This window comes from Ipomoea nil, unplaced genomic scaffold (genome assembly GCF_001879475.1).
Source record: "Ipomoea nil cultivar Tokyo-kokei standard unplaced genomic scaffold, Asagao_1.1 scaffold2036, whole genome shotgun sequence".
Lineage (NCBI taxonomy): Eukaryota > Viridiplantae > Streptophyta > Magnoliopsida > Solanales > Convolvulaceae > Ipomoea > Ipomoea nil.
Genome location: NW_017618464.1, coordinates 6,586,946 through 6,610,231, shown reverse-complemented (window position 1 = coordinate 6,610,231; position 23,286 = coordinate 6,586,946). Strand labels below are relative to the sequence as shown.

Genomic DNA, 23,286 nt, shown 5'->3' with positions numbered 1-23,286 from the left:
ATTTAATTTATATTCTCTTTTATATAATTACTAGTATTTTTTTTAATGCGCGATGCGCCAAAAATATTAGCCTAATATTAGTATTTTATATTAAAATTTTAAATTTATTTTAAATTTTAGATATTTAAGTAATTGTAAATAATAATAATAATAATAATAATAATAATAATAATAATGTAAAACATTTGTATAAATTTGATTGTTCCTTTTCTATTTTTAATTTTCAGTCAATTATTAATATTCATTTTTTTTACCAATTTACCTAATTTCCATTCCGTTTTAATTGATGATGTAAAATATTATTGTGAAAAATTTATGTTCCATTTTTTTTTTTTTATTTCCATTCATTTTTTATTTTCCTTTACTATTACTATTGTTTGGGCAGAAAATCAAGTAAATATGATTTTGTTTTTAATTATAGTATAGATTTGGGCGATCAAGGATACTTAAAACTACTACGTGAAGATATGCATTGGGATCCTAACTAGCAAAAACCACAATGAAGTAAACCAAGCCAGTCCAGGTTGCATATAATTCAAATTAAAAACACCAATAAACCACTCTCATTGAGAGTTTCACTTGTAACCACACCCCAAACCAACATGCTAACCAACTTGATTGAAGTTACTCTTAATTTTTTATGGAGCAACTTTCTTCAGTATGGTGCCGTAACAAATTCATAAATTTTTAATTTTTAACTCTAACTTTATGGTTACAATTAACTGTTCTCTTATCAAATCTTGAAAAGAAGGTAGTTAGAAGAATAATATTTATAGTTAAAAGAAAAATAAAAAATGGCATGGAGAAGGACATGAGGACTTTCAAAATGAATGACAGGTTACATTAAGAACAAAATAACTAGGAAACAAATTCTAAGCAATCATATTGCAAACATTGCCAGTTGCAGCCAAATACAGGAGGTTAAAAAAAAAAGGCACTAAATTAAGATCGCATTTTCTTCTGTATATTCTTTTGGGACATATCAGGTGAACGCTTTTTTGATTTGGATTCATGGTGGCTCTTCACTTTTCTACTGTTAATATACTCGGAGAAAGATGGGATTGGTGGCAATGTTGTAGCAGGGGAGACGTTTTCAGCTGCTGCTTCTGTTTCTAAAACAACGCTGTTGGTTTTCTCGTTATTCTGTCCTGCTGATAATGTGATTGATGAAGTCAGTGATTCTGAAGGTTGTTGTAGATCCTTGGGAGGATCAGGAGCACAGCCGAGCTTATTTGTTAGTTCGGTTGGGTCTACTGTTGAGAGCCACCTTACTGTACTTGCCATTTGAGATAAATAAAAGGACTTCCCGCTTTTACTGTACTTCTTGTAACATTCATTTTCAAGAATCGAGGCAGAATCTTCGAAGCTCATCCTGCAAACGGGAATCCAGTGAGAATATAACCCCTTTCAGGCTAAGGAGTTGTGGAAGAGTAGAGGGGGGAAGATATTGCATACCTTAAATCAGAGAACCGCTTCTCGTTTTGTTTTAATGTGTTTAACAATCTTTGTCTGCCAGTCTCTCTTAATGTTTCGGGTATTGCATTTTTGTCAAGTTTATTTACCTATGCGCACAAAGAAAAACAAATAATTTATGTGCAATCATGTGTTATTCAATCAACATCAATTACACAACTGCGGAAGAGCAAGAGGCCAAGCAAAACTCAATCTCTAAGTTAGGTCTCAAGCAAAATTCATTTGCAGGTGATAAAACAGACAGAGGTCATCAGAAGTTGGATAACTGATAACTAGTACTTGTCCTTTTTTGTGTATACTTTTGACAACAATAGGTTTTTATCCAAGGACTATTTGCCATTAATGGTATATATATATATATATATATATATATATATATATATATATATATATATATATATATATATATATATAGTACTTGTCCTTTTTTGTGTATACTTTTGACAACAATAGGTCTTGGATAAAAACCTATTGTTGTCAAAAGTATACACAAAAAAGGACAAGTACTATATATATATATATATATATATATATATATATATATAATCCTAATCAGATGAGAACTTGTGGACACATCCAAACCATTGATCTGCCAGATCTGATGGATGAGAAATCAAGTAAAATATGAGCGGGGTCATTTGCATAAATATTACAAATTTTTAAAATTAGCGGGGTAATTTTCATAAATATTACAAAGTTTTGTTTATTTTCAACCTTTAGATCTACTAAATCAATGGTTTGGATTTGTCCACAGGTTCTCACCTAGGGCATGGTTCTCACCTGATTATGAACCTATATATATATATATATATATATATATATATATATATATAATAATAATAATAATAATAATAATAATGATATCGAACATCCTAGTCAGTGGCACACACCTATGTGGCTATGTCTCTACATTGTTATCCTGTTACCAACCATATAATCTAGCAATGTAAGCCCGTGCTCAATCTCCATTATTTTTTTGAGTACTACTGACTTTATTACATTGCAGTATCTGTTCATCACTCCATTCTTAGGTGTACCAAAACTAATAAATTAGGAAAATACCTGCTTCTCAGGATTTTTGTTCTGATAATATTTCTCTTCTGCCCGTTGCAGCATATCAATTTTGTCTTGAATTCTTAATTTTGTCGATCTTCCTGTTGATGCTACATTCTTTGCAGCATCAAGAGCTTCTGTATTCATGCAATCTGTGATTCAGATAAGATGCTGGAAAATATGAAGCATTTAAAAGTTCTACCTACATGGATGATGCATATTAATGCATGCAAGGATGAGTTTTGCTCATAATTGTACCGTCTGAATCAGATATATCTTCTTCTGACCCGTTTGCCTCATCATCATGATTCCAGAACTCAGAGTAGTCTCCATCCTTGAAGTTTGATAAGCTATAGAACAATGAATGCATTAACGAAAGCAAGTCAACTCTCATTTTCTAGCCAGTGAAGTCGAGGTTTGACTCATTAGCTTATCCATGCCAAGCTATGTAAGAAGTTGGACATCTAAAGTCCTTTGAAAAATTCTGCAAAAGAAGCTACCTGGTTATAAATATCCGTGAAGATCCATTTCGTTGGCGAAATGCGGCAGCAGTTTTAAGCTCCTCCAAGTTTTTAGCAACAATATTGGGCTGTTTGCAAGCATCACATGATTTTTCACATAAAGATGCAGATACCTAGTTTCCAAGGCACTAAATACAATGAGATTACAAAACAAAACTAGCAGGTAAATATAAGACGAGAGTATAAATAACACAGATATACCATCTCCCCAAAGCTCTCAAGTATCTTTTTTCGGCGACAACCAGATTCTTCACAATACTCAACCATCTGAATGCAGCAACCTTAAAAAAGTCAGGGCAGTGGATTGTGTTAAAGTCAATCAGAGAGTTTGAGAATAACCTGTCTGAAGTTATCAAGTGCCTTCTTTGAGGAACCATCTAGTAAACTTGAAGACTGTTTCTTTCTTTCAGAATTGCTTAAAATAAATTCCTGCAATGTATAAAAAGAGGTTTCTACTAAAATGGCATAATAACATTCAGAATCAAAGAAAGGAGAAATCAGTAACAGAGTAAAGTTAGACCGACCATTTTTCGACGGTCATCCACTCCATAATACAAGACACTTCTGGAGGGCAATTGATCACGACCAGCTCTACCTGATTCCTGATAGAAAGCTTCCATTGACTTAGGAGTATTGAAGTGGCAAACAACTCTGACATCCTTTCGGTCTATGCCCTACAAATATTTTGCAAAACAGAGTATGTTCATATGTAGTGCTAATAAAATCCCATTGAACCCACATATTCTGAAGTGTTAGATGCATACCATCCTGCAGCAAAATCAGCAGTGATGCATGCCTCAAATTGACTCCAATACGAATCAAATATAATTACAAAACCAAGAAAAAAAAAAACATATGAGAATTTCATGCCAAACATTATTAGCAAATTTTTATCCTAAGATGGCTGTCAGCAATAATTTAGCTAACTTCTCTCTCTTATAAATTCCCCAAAAGGAAAGAAATAATATAAGGGAAGCCATACCCAAAAGCCACTGTTGCCACAACTACTTGTGTTTTGGAGGAAATCCAATCATCCAAGACAGAGGTCCGCAATTTATTATTTAAGCCAGCATGATATGCTGAAAATGCAGAAGCAAAACATATAAGGGAAATGCATCAAGAAAACAAAACTTCAAAGAATATCAAATCAAATAATCCATCACCAGCACAAGAAATGCCATATGTGGTCAGATGGCTGGCAAGATCATCACAAGTAGTACGTTCGAGGCAGTAAACAATTGCACAGACATTTCCGCAAGATTTAAGTAGATTACACACATCAGCATATGGATCATCCAAAAGATCTTTATATCTAACTGCATTAATCGTCATGAAGAGACTTAATAAGCCATGTAAGTCCAATAACACCAGGCTACAAAAATTGATAAAAGTAAGTTTGATGAATTATACAGGAGCACACTCATTATACTGCAGAGTGGTACAAAATTCTTCATGACTTCATCATGATATTAAGAAGGATAGAAGGTCTGATTGCTCTGGGGCTTCATTATTTAAATATCAATCTGGCATACACCAGAAATAACACAAAATAAATAAAAGAACCAATCAGGCTGCTTAGATCTGACCTTCATAATAGATATTTGGGCGGTTGAAAGATGACTTCAGAACTAGAGGGCTCTGCAAGGACAGCGATCCTATTATATCTTTCTGAACTCTGCAGGAAAAATACCAAAATATCGATAACTATCATCACACAATTCTTGTTGCAAAAGCTGCAGTTAGTAACAAGGATCACATGTTAGAAAAACCCCTTCCCACCAATATCTGCTAAACTTTCTAGCAATTTGATTAACACTAAAATGCTTGTGCATAACCTTCTGAACAGTATGTCTCTTCTCAACAAATCAATATGTACACAAATTACATGTGAGCTCTCAGGCAATATTATTAATATCTAACTAATATACAATATGTTGCAGGACACTTGTGGCAAAATTTGTTTACAAATCACTTCTGGGGCATATCTTCTGCTAGAACCACTCTTTCTTACACCTTATGAAGAGAATCTCTCTTCTAATGGGAAAATGATGTCAAAGTAATGGAAAGATTATTTCAGAAGATTTAAAAGAAAATGAGATTGTCATGTACAATTTCTATATGAGAAGAAGAGAGAAGCTCACTTAGGAGCAGCAGTTGCTGTCAAAGCCAACACTGGTATGTTTGGTAGGCGGCTCCTCAAGGAAGAAAGCTTCCGGTAGCTAGGCCTAAGTTATGTGCAAAATGATGAGATTAAAGGAATCAAGAATCAGGATAAATCACAACCAAATAAAACTAATCAAAATGAAAGTGGCAAATAAAGCAGATAGGAAAAGCATGAATCAACAAGACATAAAAGCAGAATAAAAGTTCACCAACGCATAGACCACAGACTATATAAGAGTTTCTTGTTGAAAACATAACTAAAAGATGTTTACCAAAATATTAAAACAGATGTATAAAATTATAAAGATACCTGAAATCATGGCCCCATGAAGAGATGCAATGTGCCTAATTTGTTTTTGGACAAAACATAAAATGCTTGATTATTCAACTTATTTATCAAAGAAAATAATTGAGCACTCAACATGGAAGTGTTAATACAATCTAGTCGTCTAACTCGTCATAGTTATGGAAGATCATTGGGGGGTTTCAGTACCTCATCAATAGCAATAAGATTTAACAATCCTCTTGAGTGAATTTTCACCAGTCTTGACATGAATCCAACCGTATCAATTAGTTCTGGTGTCACATACAATAACCTCAGTTTCGGCTTCACAGATTCAATGTCCTCGTATATCTAACATTTAAAGAAAAATTTAGTTCTTAAAAGTTAGTGTTCCCAGAGCCAATGCTACTACATTACATTTTTCAGAAAACATGTAAAACTTTAATGAATGATGTATCTCTCCTATATTTGGTGTTTTCAAAATTAAGCACCAACTAGAAAAATAACAACTACGTATATTGGTTGATTCATAAACTGCTCTAAGTGGTGCAAATTCTTGTAACTATACCTAGAACTAGAATACAAAATAAAGGCAAAAGACAACTTATTCAGACCTCTTCATAAAACAACCCTTACAGGCTTACACCTCTACAGAGAGAGAGAGAGATAGAGAGAGATTCTTCGAAATCTCTCATTTCATGCACTGATAAAAACACACTTGAGCTTAACAAAATTTGGTCTAATAACGCCTACAAGTCATTATCTGCTAGTTGAGAACTTTTAAATGTCATCCATTCTCTAGAGAAAAAAAAAAAAAAAAAAGTGCCAAATAAGTCATCTACCATATGAGTACCGTATCCTAAAAAATGGCATCAACCACTTATGACTTACCTTAATTGCGTAAATATTAAGCTGAGCTCTGTACTAGTTTACATATGAGGTTACAACCAAATGCTGTCTCATGGCTAGAATTTACCTTAGTTTTTACTTGAGAAGTCTGAGTTGATGAGAGAAACTCAGCTGAAATTCCTTTTTCTTTCAATGCCGAAACTTGATTCTCCTAGTTAATGGAAAAAGATGTATATAAAACAACAGGAAAAAAAAATACAGATAAAAAGTAAGGAATATTTATCTTGGGCGCTCACCATGAGAGCTGAAACAAATCGTAGACCAATAAAAGCTGTCATGTCCCTATCATTTGCAAGCCAACACAAAAAAACCTGTAGCTTGTGTTCCTTCATGATATGAAATCAAAATAGGGTCAAGGAAATCACCTATTAAAGGGCTAACAACAAGTACAATCCCAGGCTTTGCAAGAGCAGGAATCTGGTAGCACATTGATTTTCCCCCACCGGTAGGCATTAAGCAAAAACAATCCCTTCCTGCATTATCATAAAAACAAGCCAATAGTCAAGGAAAGGAAGAGGTTAAAAAATGTGCATATGATGTACAAAGAACATGCCCATTTACTTTATCTAAAAGAACTTTGTTTCAGAATCCAATTCCTCAAATCTTATATGTATTTTCAGAAGAAAAAAAAAACAAAAAAAAAAAAACTGGACAGTCCTTCGGACCTGGAAAATAATAAAATAAAGGAAATTTGATGTACAAACCTACTAGTTAGCAGTCAAAAAACCATAATAGCTACATCCTTGACACTATGAGATAGATTACACTATGAGTAATTTGAAAGGAAAAAACCTGATAAAACAGCTTCAATAGCTTCTAATTGCTTCCCCCGGAAGTTGGCATACCCAAAATGCCATCTCAATAGCTTCACCAAAGCTTCCTTCCCAATGGACTTCTTCTCAGGTCCACATATGTTTTTCAGTGGCAATGTTGATTTCTTCATTTTACCCACCAACTACACAGAAAATAAGTTTTTATGCGAAATTAAAATCTAATTTTTCTCTAACCTGCAGTGCTGGAACTCTATCAAATAGATTCCTCTAATCCAAACTTCAAAATTTTCAATTACCTACCCAATAACAAGTCAATTTTGTAAAGTAATCAGCCTTTCCCTGCCGTTAAATTGTAACACATTATACATTTATACACGCGTGCGAATGAAATGGGAGGGGAAAAGGCAGAAATTGGAGAAGCAAATCGAATTAATCATGGAAAATAAGACGATAAATTGAATTTAAAATCCGAAAATTAAATTGAAATGATAAACTCTTGGAGATTACAATCATCAAATGCACGAGGTTAATTATAGCAGCGGAAAGCGATAAAAATTATTGCTGAGAATGACCTACGGCTTGATGATGAAGCCAACTCGAAGTGTCGAGGGAGAGGGTTTTGCCGGGAAAACGGAGATGAGTAGGATTGTTGACAAGGGCAGTTAGGGGATCGAAATGTTGGAACACGGTCTGTAATCACGTTGTTAAGTAGGGGTAATGTGGGAACTCAAAAATATACTTACAGCTCGACAGCCCCGGTTTTTTTTTTTTTTTTTTTTTTTTTTTTTTTGAAAGAAACCAAATCAATTAATCAAAGAGAGAATACAATACCAAGTACCTTGTGGTCCAATGGTATCCGATTGCTCTCTTAAGTACATTTGCTGATCAACAAACGAATTTTACGAAGAGACCCTTGAAAAGGAGATACACTTGTTGACAATATGATCGGATACACTTTTCGCCAATCTTGATCCTTAAGTCAAGAAAGGACTTCTTTAATGGCCAGAGTTTCAGCAAGATAAGGCTCGAAAACTGGTCTAAGAGGGTCCGAGATAGCAGCAAGAAAGCCACCCGAACATGAAGTAATCACCGCGCCAAAAGTAGTAGAATCAGCTCGACAACCCCCATTTGATTTGCAAGAGAAGTGAATTTTTATTTTTTGTAAATACGTACTCCATGTAATTTTTATTTTTTGTAAATACGTACTCAGTGTTATTGTTAAGCACCTTATAGTCTGACACTATTGCTAAGCACCTTATAATTTGATGACATCATTGTTGCTACTTAATAAAAAAGTACTCCGTATAACTTATAATGCAAAAGGAACAATTTTACTTAGCACGCAACATGATAACAAAATGTCATCAGTTGATACATTTTTATAAAAGAAAAAAAAAAGAAAAAAAAATAGAGTAAAATATAGGGTATTTTTTGTCATATGATATTTAAAAAAAAAAATGTTGACATAATAGCATCGAAGGTAAAAATATTGTTAAAAATCATAATTTTACATATAGTACAAATATTTACATACCACAATATAAGATTAATCTAGTTGATCTTGGTCCAATTCATCAAGAGACAACTCTCTCTTTTGGATGATGAGGAAAGCCTTGGGTAAATTTCACTCTATATACGAACCACACAAGAGAGATAAATTACACTAAAGAAACAACTCTTTTGATGGTGTTGCTAAATGTCACTACAGTAATGTTGATACATGTATATTTTTTTATAACTCGGGTTCTGATCTTCGCTAGACTATTTCATGGACCTCGTGAACTCGTCTAAAATTCATGAAAGAGATAAATCACGAGTTATCCAAATAATTCCAGATTCTTGCCGCATGGAACATGTATGTTGTTGATATATGAAGATGAAATCCACATTCTCTTGTAGTTGTGTGTAAAGTGAGGGAAAACTTTTCTCCACACAATAAATTGACATTCATAACATATATAACCGCAAAGTAAACTTAGTCACAAAGTAGCCATGGTCTTATTGTTCATTATATGCTAATAATGATATTATCACAACACACATGTGTATATGTATGTGGGCTCTAGATGGGAGATCGTGTGGGTGCGTGGAACATAAATTTTATACTATAATGTCACGAGTTAGATTACTGTCAAGAGTCTCTCAATCAAAGTATCAAACCCTTCGCACAGGCTCTCATGTGTCCAATAGTATTCATATGGGATTCGAACAAATTAAATAGTATGATAAATACATTTTCTTGATCGATTGTATTAATTTTAATTGTTAAATTACAAGATTTTTAGTTAAACAGTTAATGAATATAATAAGTATTGTAAACAAATTTTACTGCAACAAAAAAAAAATGATCTAAATTAATTTGTGTAAGTTGAACTCAATTAAGACGTGACCCGCTATTGTTAGCTCATATAATGATGTCAAAATTTTCACGTCTACATTGTAGTTGGGGCCATGCATTATCCTATTCTTTCCACCAATATATACAATACCTTAATATCCAAAAAGTTATCAAGCTAGGTTAATACTTCCTTTGTGTTACGACTTACGAGAAAGTTGACAACTACTTAATGAATGTGCACATTGTGTGATATTTATTTTTGTGACCTTAACTAACAAATAATTACAATGAAATAAATCAATTTAAATTGTTCATAGTTAAATGGCTCAAATTGAGAAAGTCAATAAATAATTCTTATAGAGTTAATAATTTAGACTCACCAAAACCTTGTTAGTTTATAGATTCAAGTAAATTTATTAGCCAAAAAAGTTGGTCCAAGACGTTAGAATGAAATTGAATTTTATTAATTTCATTCAAGGTTCATGCTTACAAAACAAACAAGCAAAAACAAAAACAAAAAATAGGGTATCTAAGACTAGTAGTCACAACAAAACAAATAGTTTAATCTGAAAATGTCACTCTCACTCTCTAACAAACAATTTTGCCTCTCCCTTTCTCCAATTCTCATGGATCTCCTTCGTCAAGCAATAACATCCATTAAGCTCGCTGACATCTTTGACTAACCATGTATATTTGAAGGAAATTAGTACTTTGTATCAGGCTGAGATTGAAATTTGTTCATTAATTATTCATTAATGTTTTTTAAATAAAAATGATCCCACAATAATCAATGGTTGGTCCACAAGCTAGACTTTAAATAATAATAATAATAATAATAATAATAATAATAATAATGCAGTGAAGCCCCTATCTTAATGCCCAAACCCATCCCCCCAGGAAAACATCCAGAGAGGCAAAAACATGGCAGCCCATAACCACTACACTCTTCATCTTCCACTTACTCTAGCTTCCATCTTGGTGCTACTGTTCACTGCAGTGTCTGCAATTCCAAATAAAAGTTTGAGGTCTATTGTAAAGGAGCTGAATGAAGAAGGCCCTTATCTTGGTCTCATCACAGTATATCCTCCAGAAGAGAATGCTTTCTTCTCAACCAACTCCTTCAAGCCTCACCCAACCCACCCTTATGTGGACTTATCAGGTTTACTTTTACATTTTTTTTTCATACTGCACTAATAGCAGCAGCTTGTGAGGTCGATCAGGAAATATATGATCATAAAAGTCTTCCCTGATTCAAGAGTACATAATGAAATCCCCGCTCACTACCTGATAGGGGAAGTCACTTGAGATCATGGTTGCAGTAGGCGCCAGTTGAGCAGTAGAGTAGGCCTAACACCTAGGCGGCTAATTATTATAAAAAAAATTAGTGCATGTGTGTCGGTGTATGTCATATATATAGGTCCATAATCAAGTAAGAACATGTAGTTGTAGACAAATCTAAATCATTGATCTAGTAGATCTAACGGTTGAAAATAAACAAACTTTATAATATTTATGAAAAGTTAAACCAGTTAACTCGGCCTAGTCGGCAGAGTTAGACGCCTAAGCGGCCGCTTAGGAGGTAATTCGCCTAGGCCCATTGTGTAACATGGTTGCATAAACAGTCCAGAAATAAAAGTGAGGCTAACTCATTTGAGTCCGGGATCAGCTCTTCCAAAAGTATTGCTATAAACACATTTGTTTAGCCAAGTAGCTTGTAGCTCTCCCAAATGGGAAGTCACAAGTCTGAATCCCAGTGTGATATGATTTTTTGTGTTCGAGTAGGTTAGGAAAGTATGTATGGACAGATACTAATCTGTAATACTATAATAAAAGTCTAAAGTGATACTTAGATTGCATATTTATTATTTATGTTGAATGCAACCTATAATATGGTTGCAAACAGGCAGGAGATTTCGGGCTGGGAAAGTAGAAGGAAAGAAAGTAATTTACGTGAAATGCGGCATTGGAATGGTGAATGCTGCAGCTGCAACACAGCAAATGCTGGATCTGTTTGACGTAACAGGAGTTGTGCATTTCGGCATAGCCGGAAACGCCAACGGTTCCTTGTCGATCGGCGATGTCACCATCCCGCGGCAATTGGTTCAGACAGGTCTTTGGGACTGGCTGGTAATTAAATTAATGCTCTACTGTTTCTGCAACCTTCAACACTCGTTTGTTTTCTTCTCCAAACTCATCGATCTCCTCTGTGAACAGAACCCTAATTCAACACTTCCTGCAAGTGACGCCGCTGTATTAGAAATCGAGAGGTATAATGTACCGGAGGGAGGAAGTAACCGATTAGGTCGAATCGGATATAACACTGAACAAAATCCGAGTAATGCTCAGAGAACTATTTGGTTTAATACTTCCAAGCATTGGCTTCGATTAGCTTCAAACTTACCGGTATTGCTTTCTTACATCGAATCCTCAGTTGTTTACAGAGAGGGATTCTGATCTGATCTTCGCTCTTTAATTTGTTGCAGGGGGTGAAGTTGGAGCGATGCGTGAATTCCAGCCTGTGCCTTTCGCAGCAGCCTAAGCTTCTCGTTGGGCTTAAGGGATCAACGTCCAACATTTTCATTGACAATGCAGCTTACAGGGAGTTCCTCTTTCAAACTTTTGGGATTTCATCAGTTGACATGGAGAGCGCGGCTGTTGTAGAGGCAAGTATGAATCTTCTTAACATCATCGTTACGTTGTGGCGTGAGAATCACTGATTTTGTGGCGGTGTTTGTGCAGACGACCGTGTCGAGTGGTTTTCCGGTGATAGTTATTCGTGGATTGTCGGACTTGGCCGGAGCTCAGAGGGGACAGAACGTGATTGGCTTGTTCGGACCTCTAGCAGCTCTAAATACTGCCAATGTGGTTAATCAATTTGTGAAGTCACTACCACCAGATACAACTGCTGGAAATTAGACTTATGTGTGGTAAGGTGACTTCCAATGACAGCAGTTTATTAGCGTTTTTGGTTGGAGCCGATCAGCTCCTAAGCTGATTTATCACCTTGTGATTATTTGCTAAGTAAGGTCACAATATGAGTCTCACTCAAAATACACCTTCTAGTAGCATTTGCATGTTTTTTCATAAATCAAAGAAAATAAGTCTTATGTAACAAGCAAACATCCTTATGCAATAAAATAGAAATGTGTTACAAGTTCACTCCCAACAGAAGCGACCTATTGACTTTCTTAATTTGAGCCAGTCAATCTAACCTAAGCTGATTTGCCTTTTTGTGACCTTTGCTGGCTAAAATCACAAGGCGGGATTTACTCAGTGCATGATAATGACTGCGAGCAATCGTTATACCGTGCACCAGGGCGCGCATAGCAATGTGCGCCCCGCGCCTCCCAAAACGACGTCGTTTTGTTAAGTTGTAAAAAAAAAAAAAAAATCCTTTGTTTCGAATGTACATAAACTCATAACAGAATACACATAAACTCATAACAAAATACACATAATCTAACATAATACATAATACACATAAACTCTTAACATAATACACATAAACTCTTAACTGAATTCACATAAATTCATAACACAATACACATAAACTTTTAATTGAATACACATAATGGGGTTTGGTTAACATAATACACAAACTCTTAACTGAATACACGTAAACTCGTAACACAATACACATAAAATTTTACTGAATACGCATAATGAGGTTTGATCTGTTTAGATGAACGGGGTGAAGTCAGCATGACGTCAGCGCGCGTTTTGTGCCTGGGCACACATTGCTATGTGCGGCGTGGTGCACGATATAATTTGCCGATTGCGAGTTTTCTTTGTCACAAAGAAAAAAAGAATGTTACTACTGAATGGGCCTAATCAAGACTGGATTAGATTATTATCATATTATAAGATATGAGGTTCTCTAAAATTGTTTGAAGTTCTTCAATGTAGTAAAACCGTAACAAAAAGAAATAGATTGGTGTTCAAATATGAAAAACTTCACTGCCCAGAGACATCTTTCACTGCAAGAGGTTCATACCATTGAGGCCCAAACCCTGCAGCCTTTCTGGCAGCTGCATTAAAAGGAGGCTTCAATGGCCCTCTGAAATGTGCCTTCACAGTATCATGAAATTTCTGAACCACTTCATCGTCATCATCATCATCCTCTGCAGCAACTTGTGACAAGAGGAGGTCATCGCCCGAATTCCGATTTCTTGACCTCAAGCATAGATACTTGAACCATTTCACCCCGGCAGCGCAGTGGGTTATCTCTTCTGGATAAACCACGGTTTCCAACAAATCAGCCGTCTCGTTATCACCTCCATTACGGAAGCGTGAGATGGTTGTTGGCATCACATCCAGTCCCCTAGCCTGTAGAGTTCAAAATAATTGAGTTCTTGTATACTATGTGCAACCAAAGATATTTAAAATAGAGCAAGATGGTATGATTGAACATTGTTAAACATAGCAAATTTGATCTTTTTTTCTATTTCTGCAGTAAACATTCCAATCTCACAATCAAGATGCTCCAAAAAGGTGAAAACCAAAATTTTTTCAAAACTATAAGGCAAGAGTAATTAGGAGCGGACCTCATGAACACAATGCTCAATGGCCAAGCGTGCCAACAAATCCTTGGAGGTAGCCATGGCGGAATCCCAGAGACCATCATGAGCAGGTAATGCTCCATAGAAAGAGCCTAGCTCCTTAAGCCGCGCAGCAAGCATGGAAAAATGCCTGCCTTCATCTTGTGCCACCTTAACAAAATCCGTGAAAAATTCTCTTGGCATGGACTCTTGCTTACCAAAACGAGCAATTATATCCTACAACACAACTTATGTATCACAAAACAAGAAACAGACAAACCATTGAAAATAGCATTCACCTCTGATAGCAACTCAAATTCATAATACTCAATTTAGATGATAACCTTACTTGACAGAATTCTCTGCTCATTAACAAAAATTAGTAACTTTGTATCACATAACAGACAAATCTCCTCGCCCCCTGGGTCCACTCAATTAACAAAATAGACTTTGCAAATCTAATGAAAAAAATTATCAAAAGAAGAAGAAGAAGAAGAAGAAGATATACCCAAGACAAGTCGATAGCCCAGCTTTCAGTGTGAACAAGACTGTGAACAATGGCCTGTCTACTCTGCAAGCTTCCAGCTTTCCCGAGCTTCGGCATCAGACTTGGTGACACCAGCTTCACCTGTTCATCATGGGCACGAAAATGATCATGCATTCAGGAAGCCCGAAAAGGCGAAAATCATTACACTATTGCAGTATTGCATTGCCATTGAGCTGATAAAAACCTGACTGATATTTTTTTTTTATTTTTTTCTGAAGAAAGAGCGTATGTGAGAAAATATGTGTGGGTGGGTGCAAATGCATATTATTCAGTGGTGCACTTCGTCGAACAGTTGGAAGGCAAAGAAGAAGACTTACATTAGTGAGCCTGGCGGGGCGGTCAGGTACAGGGAGATCTAGGGAAGGATGATATGGGCGGGAAATGAGACCTTGGAGCCACCTGTTAGCGACGTCATCGCCGAGACTGGCCTTCTCCACCGGGTCAGCCGTGTTCAGAACCCGCAACGCCGCTTCAACCAGTGTTTCCTCTCCTCCGCTCATCTCTCCCTCTCACTAGTGACTACTCTTTTCGGGAAAAGTTGGAAATTGGCGGGGGAAATTTTATTACGGACCATTTTTTCTTCAAAGCCCAAAATTTGGGGCAAATTATGCCGTGGAAACGTGCTCACCATGCTTGGTGAACACGCTTCCAAACGACGTCGTTTTTGGCGTCGTTTAAAAAAAAAAAAAAAAAAAAAAAACACTGTTCTATTAACGGCGTTAGGAAGGCAGTTATGATCAGACAACTCTTTGCGTTTGATTATTTCCTATTCGCAAATCGCTGAAGGCAATTGTGATCCGACATTCGCGATTCTTTCCTATTCGTGATGGAGGAGACGATGGTTCGAGGAGAAGATTCAACCGATATGATTTCTGCGATTCCAGGTTGCGTTTGATTTTATGCGTTTGATTTCGTTTGATTTATGAGATCATGGATTGTTGAAGATTTAGTTATTTTTATTGATATTTGTTCAGTATCTATGCAGTTTGAATGTTCATAATGGCCGTAAATGTGTATTAGTTCCATGTTTCTGTTATGAATTTTACAAAATGCAATTATGTATTTTCTGTTACAGAGTTATGAATTTTGATACTCTGTTCATGCATGTGATATGAATATTCATAATGTAATAGTAATATGTCCATAACATATTAACTGGTGTGTTACACTGCTTGCATATACTCAGTGAATGAAGATTGTGTTGGTGATTCAATAAGCAATGATCAAGCAGAGTTAAACATTGACATTGATGGCTCGTCTTCAAGTCCAGGTTCTTTTTATTAGTTGGTGTATCATGAATGTTGTTTCTTGTAGGTGTAGGTACTGATTCATGGTGATTATATGCAAATTGAATGTTGTGATTGGTATTAATAATCTGTTCACGTTATGAATTTACAGTTTGAGGTTATGAATTTTCCGTTATGTTATTATGAATTTTCCATATGAGGTTATGAATTTTATGTTATGAGGTTATGCATTTAATGCCATGAGTATCTATGCAACTTTGAATGCTCATAATGTCACAAATGTTATTGATATCCGGTTTTTGTTATGAACTTTCTTATATGATGTTATGAATTTTATTCTTTGTGATTATGAATGTTCTCACATGAGATTATGAATTCTATAGTGTAGCATATTACATTCATTATAGGTGAAATCCACATTCATAGTTTAGTAGTTGGTATAGGTGTGGTTATATTTTTGTTGCAATTGCAGTTGATGAAGACTTGGTGGGTGTTGTAGTAAGAAATGTTGACGAAGCTTTTGAGTTATATAATGGATATGCATACAGAGTTGGTTTTAGTGTGAGGAAAGGCCAACAACGTTATAAGGCATCTACTAAGTCAATTCAGATGAAGAGGTTCTTCTGTGCTAAGGCTGGGTATAAGCAGAAACCAAACAGTGGTGTTAAGCTTTATTCAAAGATTGATATGAGGACTGGATGTGGTGCATTTGTTCAGTTTGATGTGGGGGGTGATGGGATGTGGACAGTTACAAAACACTTGAAAGAGCACAATCACGAGTTATGTTCATTTGGCAAGAGTCATCTGCTTCGGTCGCATAGAAGAGTGGGAAACAATCAGCTTGAATATTTAAAAGACATGAAGAGTAGTGGTGTTGCATTGGCGGATGGTATGAGGTTTTTGAAACATCAGTCAGGGGGCTCTCCATTGGTTGGCTTTACCAACCGCGATGCTTACAATTCGATGGCTTTTGTGAGTTTGAAGTGTTTGGATGGATCGGATTCAAATTCTTTGGTTGAGATATTCAGGAGGAGGCAATCTAATGAGGCTGATTTCTTTTTTGATTTCGAAGTTGATTTGGATGGAAGATTGTGTAGTTTTTTTTGGAGGGATGGTCAAATGAGAAGGGATTATGAGGTGTTTGGTGATCTGTTAGTGCATGATACAACATACCGCACTAACAAATATGATATGATTTGTGGTCCTTTTGTAGGGATGAACCATCATTGCATGAATGTAATGTTTGGTTGTGGTTTTTTGATGAATGAGAGGATAGAGTCATTTGCGTGGTTGTTTAGAGCGTTTTTAAGATCCATGGATGGCAAGTGTCCACAGACTATCATGACGGATCAATGTTCAGCTATGGCTGCTGGCATTTCCATGGTGTTTCCTACATCACGCCACCGTCTTTGCATATGGCATATTGGTGAGAATTCGAAGAAGCATATTAAGGCATTGAGGAATCATAAGGATTTTCTGGATATGTTTAATTGTGTGTTGAAATACACCGAGACTGAAGCTGAATTTGAGGTTTACTGGACAAGGTATGTTATTATGAATTTACATTATATAATTCTGAATTTTCTGTCATGTCATTATGGATTTTCTGTTATGTCATTATGGATTTTCTGTTATGTCATTATGTATTTTCTGTTATATGATTTATGAATTTTCTAATATGAGATTATGAATTCACAGTTATACAATTCTGGATTTCCTGTTATGTCATTATGTATTTTCTGTTATGTCATTATGTATTTTCTGTTATATGATTTATGAACTTTGTAATATGAGATTATGAATTCACAGTATTCAATTATGTATTTTCTGTTATGTCATTATGTATTTTCTGTTACATGATTATGAACTTTGTAATATGAGATTATGAATTTTCAGAATATGAGTAATAAACATGTGTTTTAACCTTTTCAGGATGGTTACAAAATATAATTGTCATAAGAATACATGGCTGGAGAAGCTTTATGACTGTAGGGAGAAGTGGTGTCCAGCGTTCAACAAGGATTATTTCTCCGGGGGTATTTTATCTTCGCAAAGGAGTGAAAGCACAAATCATGCAATTTCTAGGAGGCTGTCCAAGACTGCTGGTTTATGTGATTTTTATTCATCATTTGTGAGTGTTATATCTGAATGGAGAAGTAAGGAAAATGGCGAGGATTTCCGGTGTTCTCAAGGAGTACCCGCCATGATGTTGGATCATGTGAAACTCCTTTCACATGCTAGAGAGGTTTATACAATTGAGATATATTTTTTGTTCGAGGAACAATTTATGAAAGGTAGCTCTTGTTATCAAGAAATGGTGTTGAACGATGGTTGTATGTGCAAGTATCACGTGTGGCGACCAGACATAGATATCATAAGGCATGAAGTAACCTTTAAGGCAATCAATTTGGATATATGTTGTAGTTGCAAGCTGTTTTCAGAATTGGGAATACTTTGCTGCCACTGCTTACGTATACTTCATGTGCACTGTGTTTCCAGTATTCCCGATAAATACATTCTAAAAAGATGGACTAAAAAGGCTGTTGAGCGTACAAACGTGGACATTGCATCTGTGTTTTATAATGGTGGTGTCCCTTCTTCAATTTGGGCTGTTGAGATTAGTAGGAAATTTCAAAGGCTTATTGTTTCTAGCCAAGATAACAGTGTTGCTAGACAATTATGTGATGAAGCCGTTGAGAATGCAAGGAAAAACATTGAAGCTGAGATTGGGGATGTGAACACTGAGGAGGGTGCTGTGTCTTCGTCAAGTGGTATTGTCCAAGACCCCTCAAGCCGGAGGGGTAAAGGTGTGAGAAATAAAAGGAGTAGTAGTGTTATTGAGAAGAAGTACAATGCAGCAAGGGGAAGAAAGAGCGCTGCAAACAAGCTTGCTTCAATTACAAAGGGCTCTGTCCAATCATTGGTCTTGGAAAATATTTCAGAGATTGCTCGTGATGGATATCTTGTACATCCAAGCACCGGGGGTTCACAATTTGTTCATTTTAATAAGAATGTAGACCACGATGTAGCTATAGACTGAGATCATGTTAACAGTATGTACTTATGAATTTTATGATTTTTAGATATAGGTTGAGAATTATGTGTCAGATTATGAATTTTCCTTTGCCAGTTTATGAACTTTCATTTACCAGTTTATGAACTTTCCTTTACCAGTTTATGAATTTTCCTCTATGTGATTATAAATTTTCCTCTGTCTCAGATTATGAATCTTCCTTTATCTGATTATGAATTTTCCTTTATGTGATTATGAATTTTCCTATATGTGATTATGAATTTAGAGTATGTGCTTATGTATTTTATGCTATTCAGATTTTATGAGAATTATGTGCCAGATTATGAATTTTCCGTTGCCAGTTTATGAACTTTCATTTACCAGTTTATGAACTTTCCCTTACCAGTTTATGAATTTTCCTCTATGTGATTATGAATTTTCCTCTATGTCTCAGATTATGAATCTTCCTTTATCTGATTATGAATCTTCCTTTATGTGATTATGAATTTTCCTATATGTGATTATGAATTTAGAGTATGTGCTTATGTATTTTATGCTATTCAGATTTTATGAGAATTATGTGTCAGATTATGAATTTTCCTTTTGCCAGTTTATGAACTTTCATTTACCAGCAATAGATTGTGTATTCATAGGTGCAAAATATCTGTGCACATTACAAAATATCAACAGTCAAGATTTGCTTCATGTTCACAACATATTCAAACACCAAAAAGCGGTATAGTTTCACTTCTTCTTTGAGAGATCCTTGGCTGCCTTCATAACTCGCAATCTTTCAGTGTTCCTACCCCATGTGATAATGTTTGATGCGTATTTAGCTCTAAGCTCCCAAATGAAGTCAGCCTTCAAAAAAAAAATAAAAAGATGTTAAAAAACAAAACAAAAAAAAAAAGAAGCAAATCTAAGTTGAAATTAATATATCTTATACTCTTACGTTTACATGGGTGCCTATCTTGAATCCACTGTCCCAATCTTGAACATTCCCCTTGTAGGACTCCATGTGTCGCATGACATATATGGCACAATCAATGACATTGTCAAGCTCCTTCCAAGGAATGGCCAAGTATGATACAGGAAGGTTTTGTATCTTACGGAGTAGGGGGGATTTTTCTGCAGTCAAGTACTCTTTCAAAGCATTCATCTGGACAAAAATGAAACTAGTGTGATTATGATTCACATGAAATGTATAACAAACGTTTGAAAGGTCAAGTTTAAGGTTAAGTTACCAGTAGATTTGGGCAATCTTCATACTTGTCAGCTTCAGTAACACCTTTCGGCAACATCTTGTTGTCAATGATTTCAACACTTTTTGAGATGGTGTTGATGCAGACAACAAAGTAGTGTTCGTGTCGAAGCACGGGGAAAAATAGCTAACATCAAAAGAAGTAGTTAGAATAGAGAAGAAATATGTAATTAATGAATAAATGTTGAAGGTGGGTAATTATAAATTACCAAATCAGCATCATTGACATCAAGATTTTCAAATTTTGAAATCTCATACTGTAATCGCTCATTGAAATTATCCTTCCGCTTTTGAAGCGGAAGATTCTTCATCCACTGTTCAGATGGGTCGAGTTGAAGCTAAGGGGAAAAAAATACGTATCAATGATAAGTTGTGCAATATGTAATGGCAGTCATACGTAATTCATGATATCATAACATAAAATCCATAATATTACAAAGAAAATACATAACAACAAAACAGAAAATTCATAATATCAAAGTTGTAATTTCATAACTCACAATAGAAAATTCATAATGCCATATGGGAAAATTCATAATCTCACATTAGAAAGTTCATAATATCAAAAATGTAACTTCATAAACTCACAATAGAAAATTCATAATATGATATGAGAAAATTCATAATCACACACAGAAAATACTTAAAATCCATAATATTACAAAGAAAATACATAACCACAGAACTGAAAATTCATAATATCAAAGTTGTAATTTCATAACTCACAAATAGAAAATTCATAATGCCATATGGGAAAATTCATAATTTCACACAGAAAATACATAATCTCACATCAGAAAGTTCATAATATCAAAAATGTATCTTTATAAACTCACAATAGAAAATTCATAATCACAAATATAAAATACATATTTACATGACATAAAATACAGAATGGTTTAACAGGAGATTCAAAAGTGAGCAGAGTAAAAATTGTTGTTATTAACTTACATGTACCAACGTGCTAAAATAGATGCACTTTGGCTTCCCCAACGCCCGTTTTGTGTTGAGGAGTGTAAGCCTCAACGCCCATACATCTATGAATGTGTTAAAAATTTCACCGCTTCGGAGGGTGTGGAAATCTCCTCTTGTCATTGAGAAATCATCAAAGATAAACAGAGTTTCACTACATGAACAAAAAATTTTGATAAATAGGTAAATAAATTAATGAGTAAAAGACATTTTTGGTCCTAGACTTATAGTGGCACGGACAATTTTAGTCCTTTTTAAAAAAATCAGACAATTTGTGGACACTCTTATTATGACGAGGACAATTTTGGTCCTCCGTCTAAATTTCTGTTAGATGGCCCGTTAGATAGGGGGTACATTCGTCTTTTCAGCTTACGTCCTCCATTTTAATACGGCAATGTGGTTCTGTTCTTCATTCGAGATTGACGAGCGAAGAGGCAGATTGAAGAAGCAATCCTGGTGAATGGTGAATGGATTTCGATTCAAGTTTGTGAATGTGGGCAAGAAAATTGCTAACCAATATATAAATTAGCAAATACATACCAAAATCTGCACACCCAAAATCTTAAAACATCAATCAATATCAACACAGCTGAATTATGGGACTGCCAATGTATGCTTTTCCATCTGTATGGCAAGGGAGAGGGTACAAATATCAGAGACATACAATCTCAACATATATAAATACCAATTCACTTGCAATATTTATCCTGCAGAACAAAACATAAAGAAGCATGTAATGGGCGCATTCTTGGACAAAACCTTGATTGCTTGCAGTCTCTATGCCTGATCTGCAACCTCACCTAGCGTGTTCATCTCTGGTTAATCATTGTCAGTAGCAGAAAATGCCCAAAGAATGCAACCATTCAGTGTTGTGTCCATTCGATACTCTTAATGTCAATACCCTCCTTAACCATCTCATAAAGGGGGCTCATTTCCCTCAATTTCTCGACTTGGTGCACAGTAAGCCCCACCGCTCTATCAATCTCGATTGGAATCTTCCCTAAAGCTTGGGCCGCATCGGTATGGAAAGGCACATTGAATTCTTTGCAAATTTTTCCGATTTCCTCAACGGGTTGAATAACCCCAATCTCATTATTCACCATCATGACCGAAACCAGGCCTGTGTCGGGCCGAATCGCCGCCCTGAGCTTGTCTAGGTTAATAAGCCCGTCGGGTTCAACGGGAAGGTAAGTAACATCGAAGCCCTCTTGCTGCAGATGACGGAAGTGAAGATAATCTCCTTCGGAGAAGGGTTAATTAGGGTCGCAACTTGCGCCCGGGCGGTCTCGACGGCCTGGTCCGATTCCCAGCCGTAGAGGTGAGTCCGAGAGTGAGGGTTCCCGAATCGCGAGAGATAATAAGGGAGCATGGCGTCAAGCACACGCGGATCCACCGGAGAAGTGACCTGCATATCCAGGTAGAGAGGTCTTCCGGAGATCTTCACTCCTTTCATGGTGACTCCAGCTGTTTCTTCCTCATAGGGCTCTACTCCCGCCGCCGCAGCAGCAGAGGTCGAAAAAGGACGGAGAATGGCGTAGGGTTTATCAAACGAGCGGCGGAAAACGGCGGCTAGAAGCTTCGAGGCCATCGTTATGAATCAAACAATTATGCTCCGACGAAGAATTGACTCTTACGCTCCGGGAATAAAAAGGGAATAAAAAGGGAAAGAATGAAGGACACTTGATAAGACGAAATTACCCCCTATTTAACATGCCATCTAACGGAAATTTAGACGGAGGACCAAAATTGTCCTCGTCATAATAAGAGTGTCCACAAATTGTCTGATTTTTTTAAAAAGGACTAAAATTGTCCGTGCCACTATAAGTCTAGGACCAAAAATGTCTTTTACTCTAAATTAATATATGGTTGTAAATGTGAAATATAAATGAAAATAAAAAGTTTTCTAAATGGTTAGAGTCAAACATACTCCACTGGATGATCTGTAGAAACATCCATGAAGGCGTAGTTTGATACGGCCCTCTCGGTCACACTGGCATTATCGACAAATGGCACATTCTTTGTCCAAAAAGGTGATCTCAAGTTTAACGGGATGTTTTTGTATTTCCGGACTGGTCTCTTTTGCCTGGTGACATCCTCGACATCAGATTCACTGTCCAGAAATGCACTGTAAACACACGAAGATAGTTAATATCATCATAGTTGCACAATTTCAGGTTAGAAAGTTCATAACTGCA

The 23,286-nt window shown here is 35.8% G+C and overlaps 4 protein-coding genes and 1 long non-coding RNA gene across 11 annotated transcripts; 2 read left to right on the top strand and 3 right to left on the bottom strand.

The window, feature by feature from the left end:
• Positions 1-800: 800 nt before the first annotated feature.
• LOC109147647 (ATP-dependent DNA helicase Q-like 3) lies at positions 801-7,869 on the bottom strand. 6 transcript variants are annotated; one of them, XM_019295256.1, is made up of 20 exons: positions 7,752-7,869; positions 7,195-7,357; positions 6,768-6,875; positions 6,639-6,646; positions 6,470-6,553; positions 5,704-5,844; positions 5,521-5,555; positions 5,189-5,272; positions 4,634-4,722; positions 4,211-4,363; positions 4,030-4,126; positions 3,812-3,815; positions 3,572-3,721; positions 3,387-3,476; positions 3,249-3,314; positions 3,027-3,160; positions 2,785-2,876; positions 2,536-2,678; positions 1,456-1,562; positions 801-1,372 (listed from the first exon to the last, which is right to left on the bottom strand). In XM_019295256.1, exons 2-20 carry the CDS (start codon positions 7,343-7,345, stop codon positions 943-945), a joined length of 2,166 nt encoding a protein of 721 aa, XP_019150801.1. In that variant the 5' UTR covers positions 7,346-7,357; positions 7,752-7,869; the 3' UTR covers positions 801-942. The 6 variants fall into 6 exon arrangements, with proteins under 6 accessions (XP_019150801.1, XP_019150796.1, XP_019150798.1 ...); XM_019295251.1 differs by having other exon boundaries at positions 7,748-7,868; XM_019295253.1 differs by having other exon boundaries at positions 2,536-2,663; positions 7,752-7,866.
• A 2,425-nt stretch (positions 7,870-10,294) lies between these two features.
• Positions 10,295-12,578, top strand: LOC109147715 (bark storage protein A-like). 2 transcript variants are annotated; one of them, XM_019295358.1, is made up of 5 exons: positions 10,295-10,672; positions 11,417-11,640; positions 11,728-11,916; positions 11,997-12,180; positions 12,253-12,578. In XM_019295358.1, the coding sequence occupies exons 1-5, from the start codon at positions 10,435-10,437 to the stop codon at positions 12,381-12,383; spliced, it is 966 nt and encodes a 321-aa protein (XP_019150903.1). In that variant the 5' UTR covers positions 10,295-10,434; the 3' UTR covers positions 12,384-12,578. The 2 variants fall into 2 exon arrangements, with proteins under 2 accessions (XP_019150903.1, XP_019150902.1); XM_019295357.1 differs by having other exon boundaries at positions 10,309-10,672; positions 11,997-12,176.
• A 759-nt stretch (positions 12,579-13,337) lies between these two features.
• Positions 13,338-15,165, bottom strand: LOC109147711 (uncharacterized protein HI_0077). Its single transcript, XM_019295354.1, has 4 exons — positions 14,916-15,165; positions 14,560-14,679; positions 14,058-14,288; positions 13,338-13,839 (listed from the first exon to the last, which is right to left on the bottom strand). Exons 1-4 carry the CDS (start codon positions 15,096-15,098, stop codon positions 13,468-13,470), a joined length of 906 nt encoding a protein of 301 aa, XP_019150899.1. The 5' UTR covers positions 15,099-15,165; the 3' UTR covers positions 13,338-13,467.
• A 763-nt stretch (positions 15,166-15,928) lies between these two features.
• On the top strand, positions 15,929-18,885 carry LOC109147866 (protein FAR1-RELATED SEQUENCE 5-like). Its single transcript, XM_019295524.1, has 5 exons — positions 15,929-15,962; positions 16,318-16,916; positions 17,181-17,389; positions 17,778-18,090; positions 18,190-18,885. The coding sequence occupies exons 1-5, from the start codon at positions 15,929-15,931 to the stop codon at positions 18,883-18,885; spliced, it is 1,851 nt and encodes a 616-aa protein (XP_019151069.1).
• Positions 18,886-21,632: 2,747 nt separating this feature from the next.
• LOC109147881 lies at positions 21,633-22,079 on the bottom strand. The gene is made up of 2 exons (XR_002048719.1): positions 21,765-22,079; positions 21,633-21,706 (listed from the first exon to the last, which is right to left on the bottom strand). It is a non-coding gene; the product is annotated as an uncharacterized LOC109147881 (long non-coding RNA).
• Positions 22,080-23,286: the final 1,207 nt, after the last annotated feature.

Bases quoted from the DNA above. Each gene is read 5' to 3' on its own strand.
- LOC109147647 (XM_019295256.1), bottom strand. From the start codon at position 7,345: ATGAAGAAATCAACATTGCCACTGAAAAACATATGTGGACCTGAGAAG. The intron at 6,876-7,194 runs GTTTTTTCCTTT...ATGATAATGCAG, and splicing joins TATTGAAGCTGTTTTATCAG to GAAGGGATTGTTTTTGCTTA. The intron at 2,877-3,026 runs GTAGCTTCTTTT...ATTGTTCTATAG, and splicing joins TCACGGATATTTATAACCAG to CTTATCAAACTTCAAGGATG.
- LOC109147715 (XM_019295357.1), top strand. From the start codon at position 10,435: ATGGCAGCCCATAACCACTACACTCTTCATCTTCCACTTACTCTAGCT. The intron at 10,673-11,416 runs GTTTACTTTTAC...GGTTGCAAACAG, and splicing joins CCCTTATGTGGACTTATCAG to GCAGGAGATTTCGGGCTGGG. The intron at 11,641-11,727 runs GTAATTAAATTA...CTCTGTGAACAG, and splicing joins CAGGTCTTTGGGACTGGCTG to AACCCTAATTCAACACTTCC.
- LOC109147711 (XM_019295354.1), bottom strand. From the start codon at position 15,098: ATGAGCGGAGGAGAGGAAACACTGGTTGAAGCGGCGTTGCGGGTTCTG. The intron at 14,289-14,559 runs GTATATCTTCTT...GTTGTGTTGTAG, and splicing joins GGGCTATCGACTTGTCTTGG to GATATAATTGCTCGTTTTGG. The intron at 13,840-14,057 runs GTCCGCTCCTAA...TGAACTCTACAG, and splicing joins TTGAGCATTGTGTTCATGAG to GCTAGGGGACTGGATGTGAT.
- LOC109147866 (XM_019295524.1), top strand. From the start codon at position 15,929: ATGGTGATTATATGCAAATTGAATGTTGTGATTG. The intron at 17,390-17,777 runs GTATGTTATTAT...TAACCTTTTCAG, and splicing joins TTTGAGGTTTACTGGACAAG to GATGGTTACAAAATATAATT. The intron at 18,091-18,189 runs GTTTATACAATT...TGTATGTGCAAG, and splicing joins TCCTTTCACATGCTAGAGAG to TATCACGTGTGGCGACCAGA.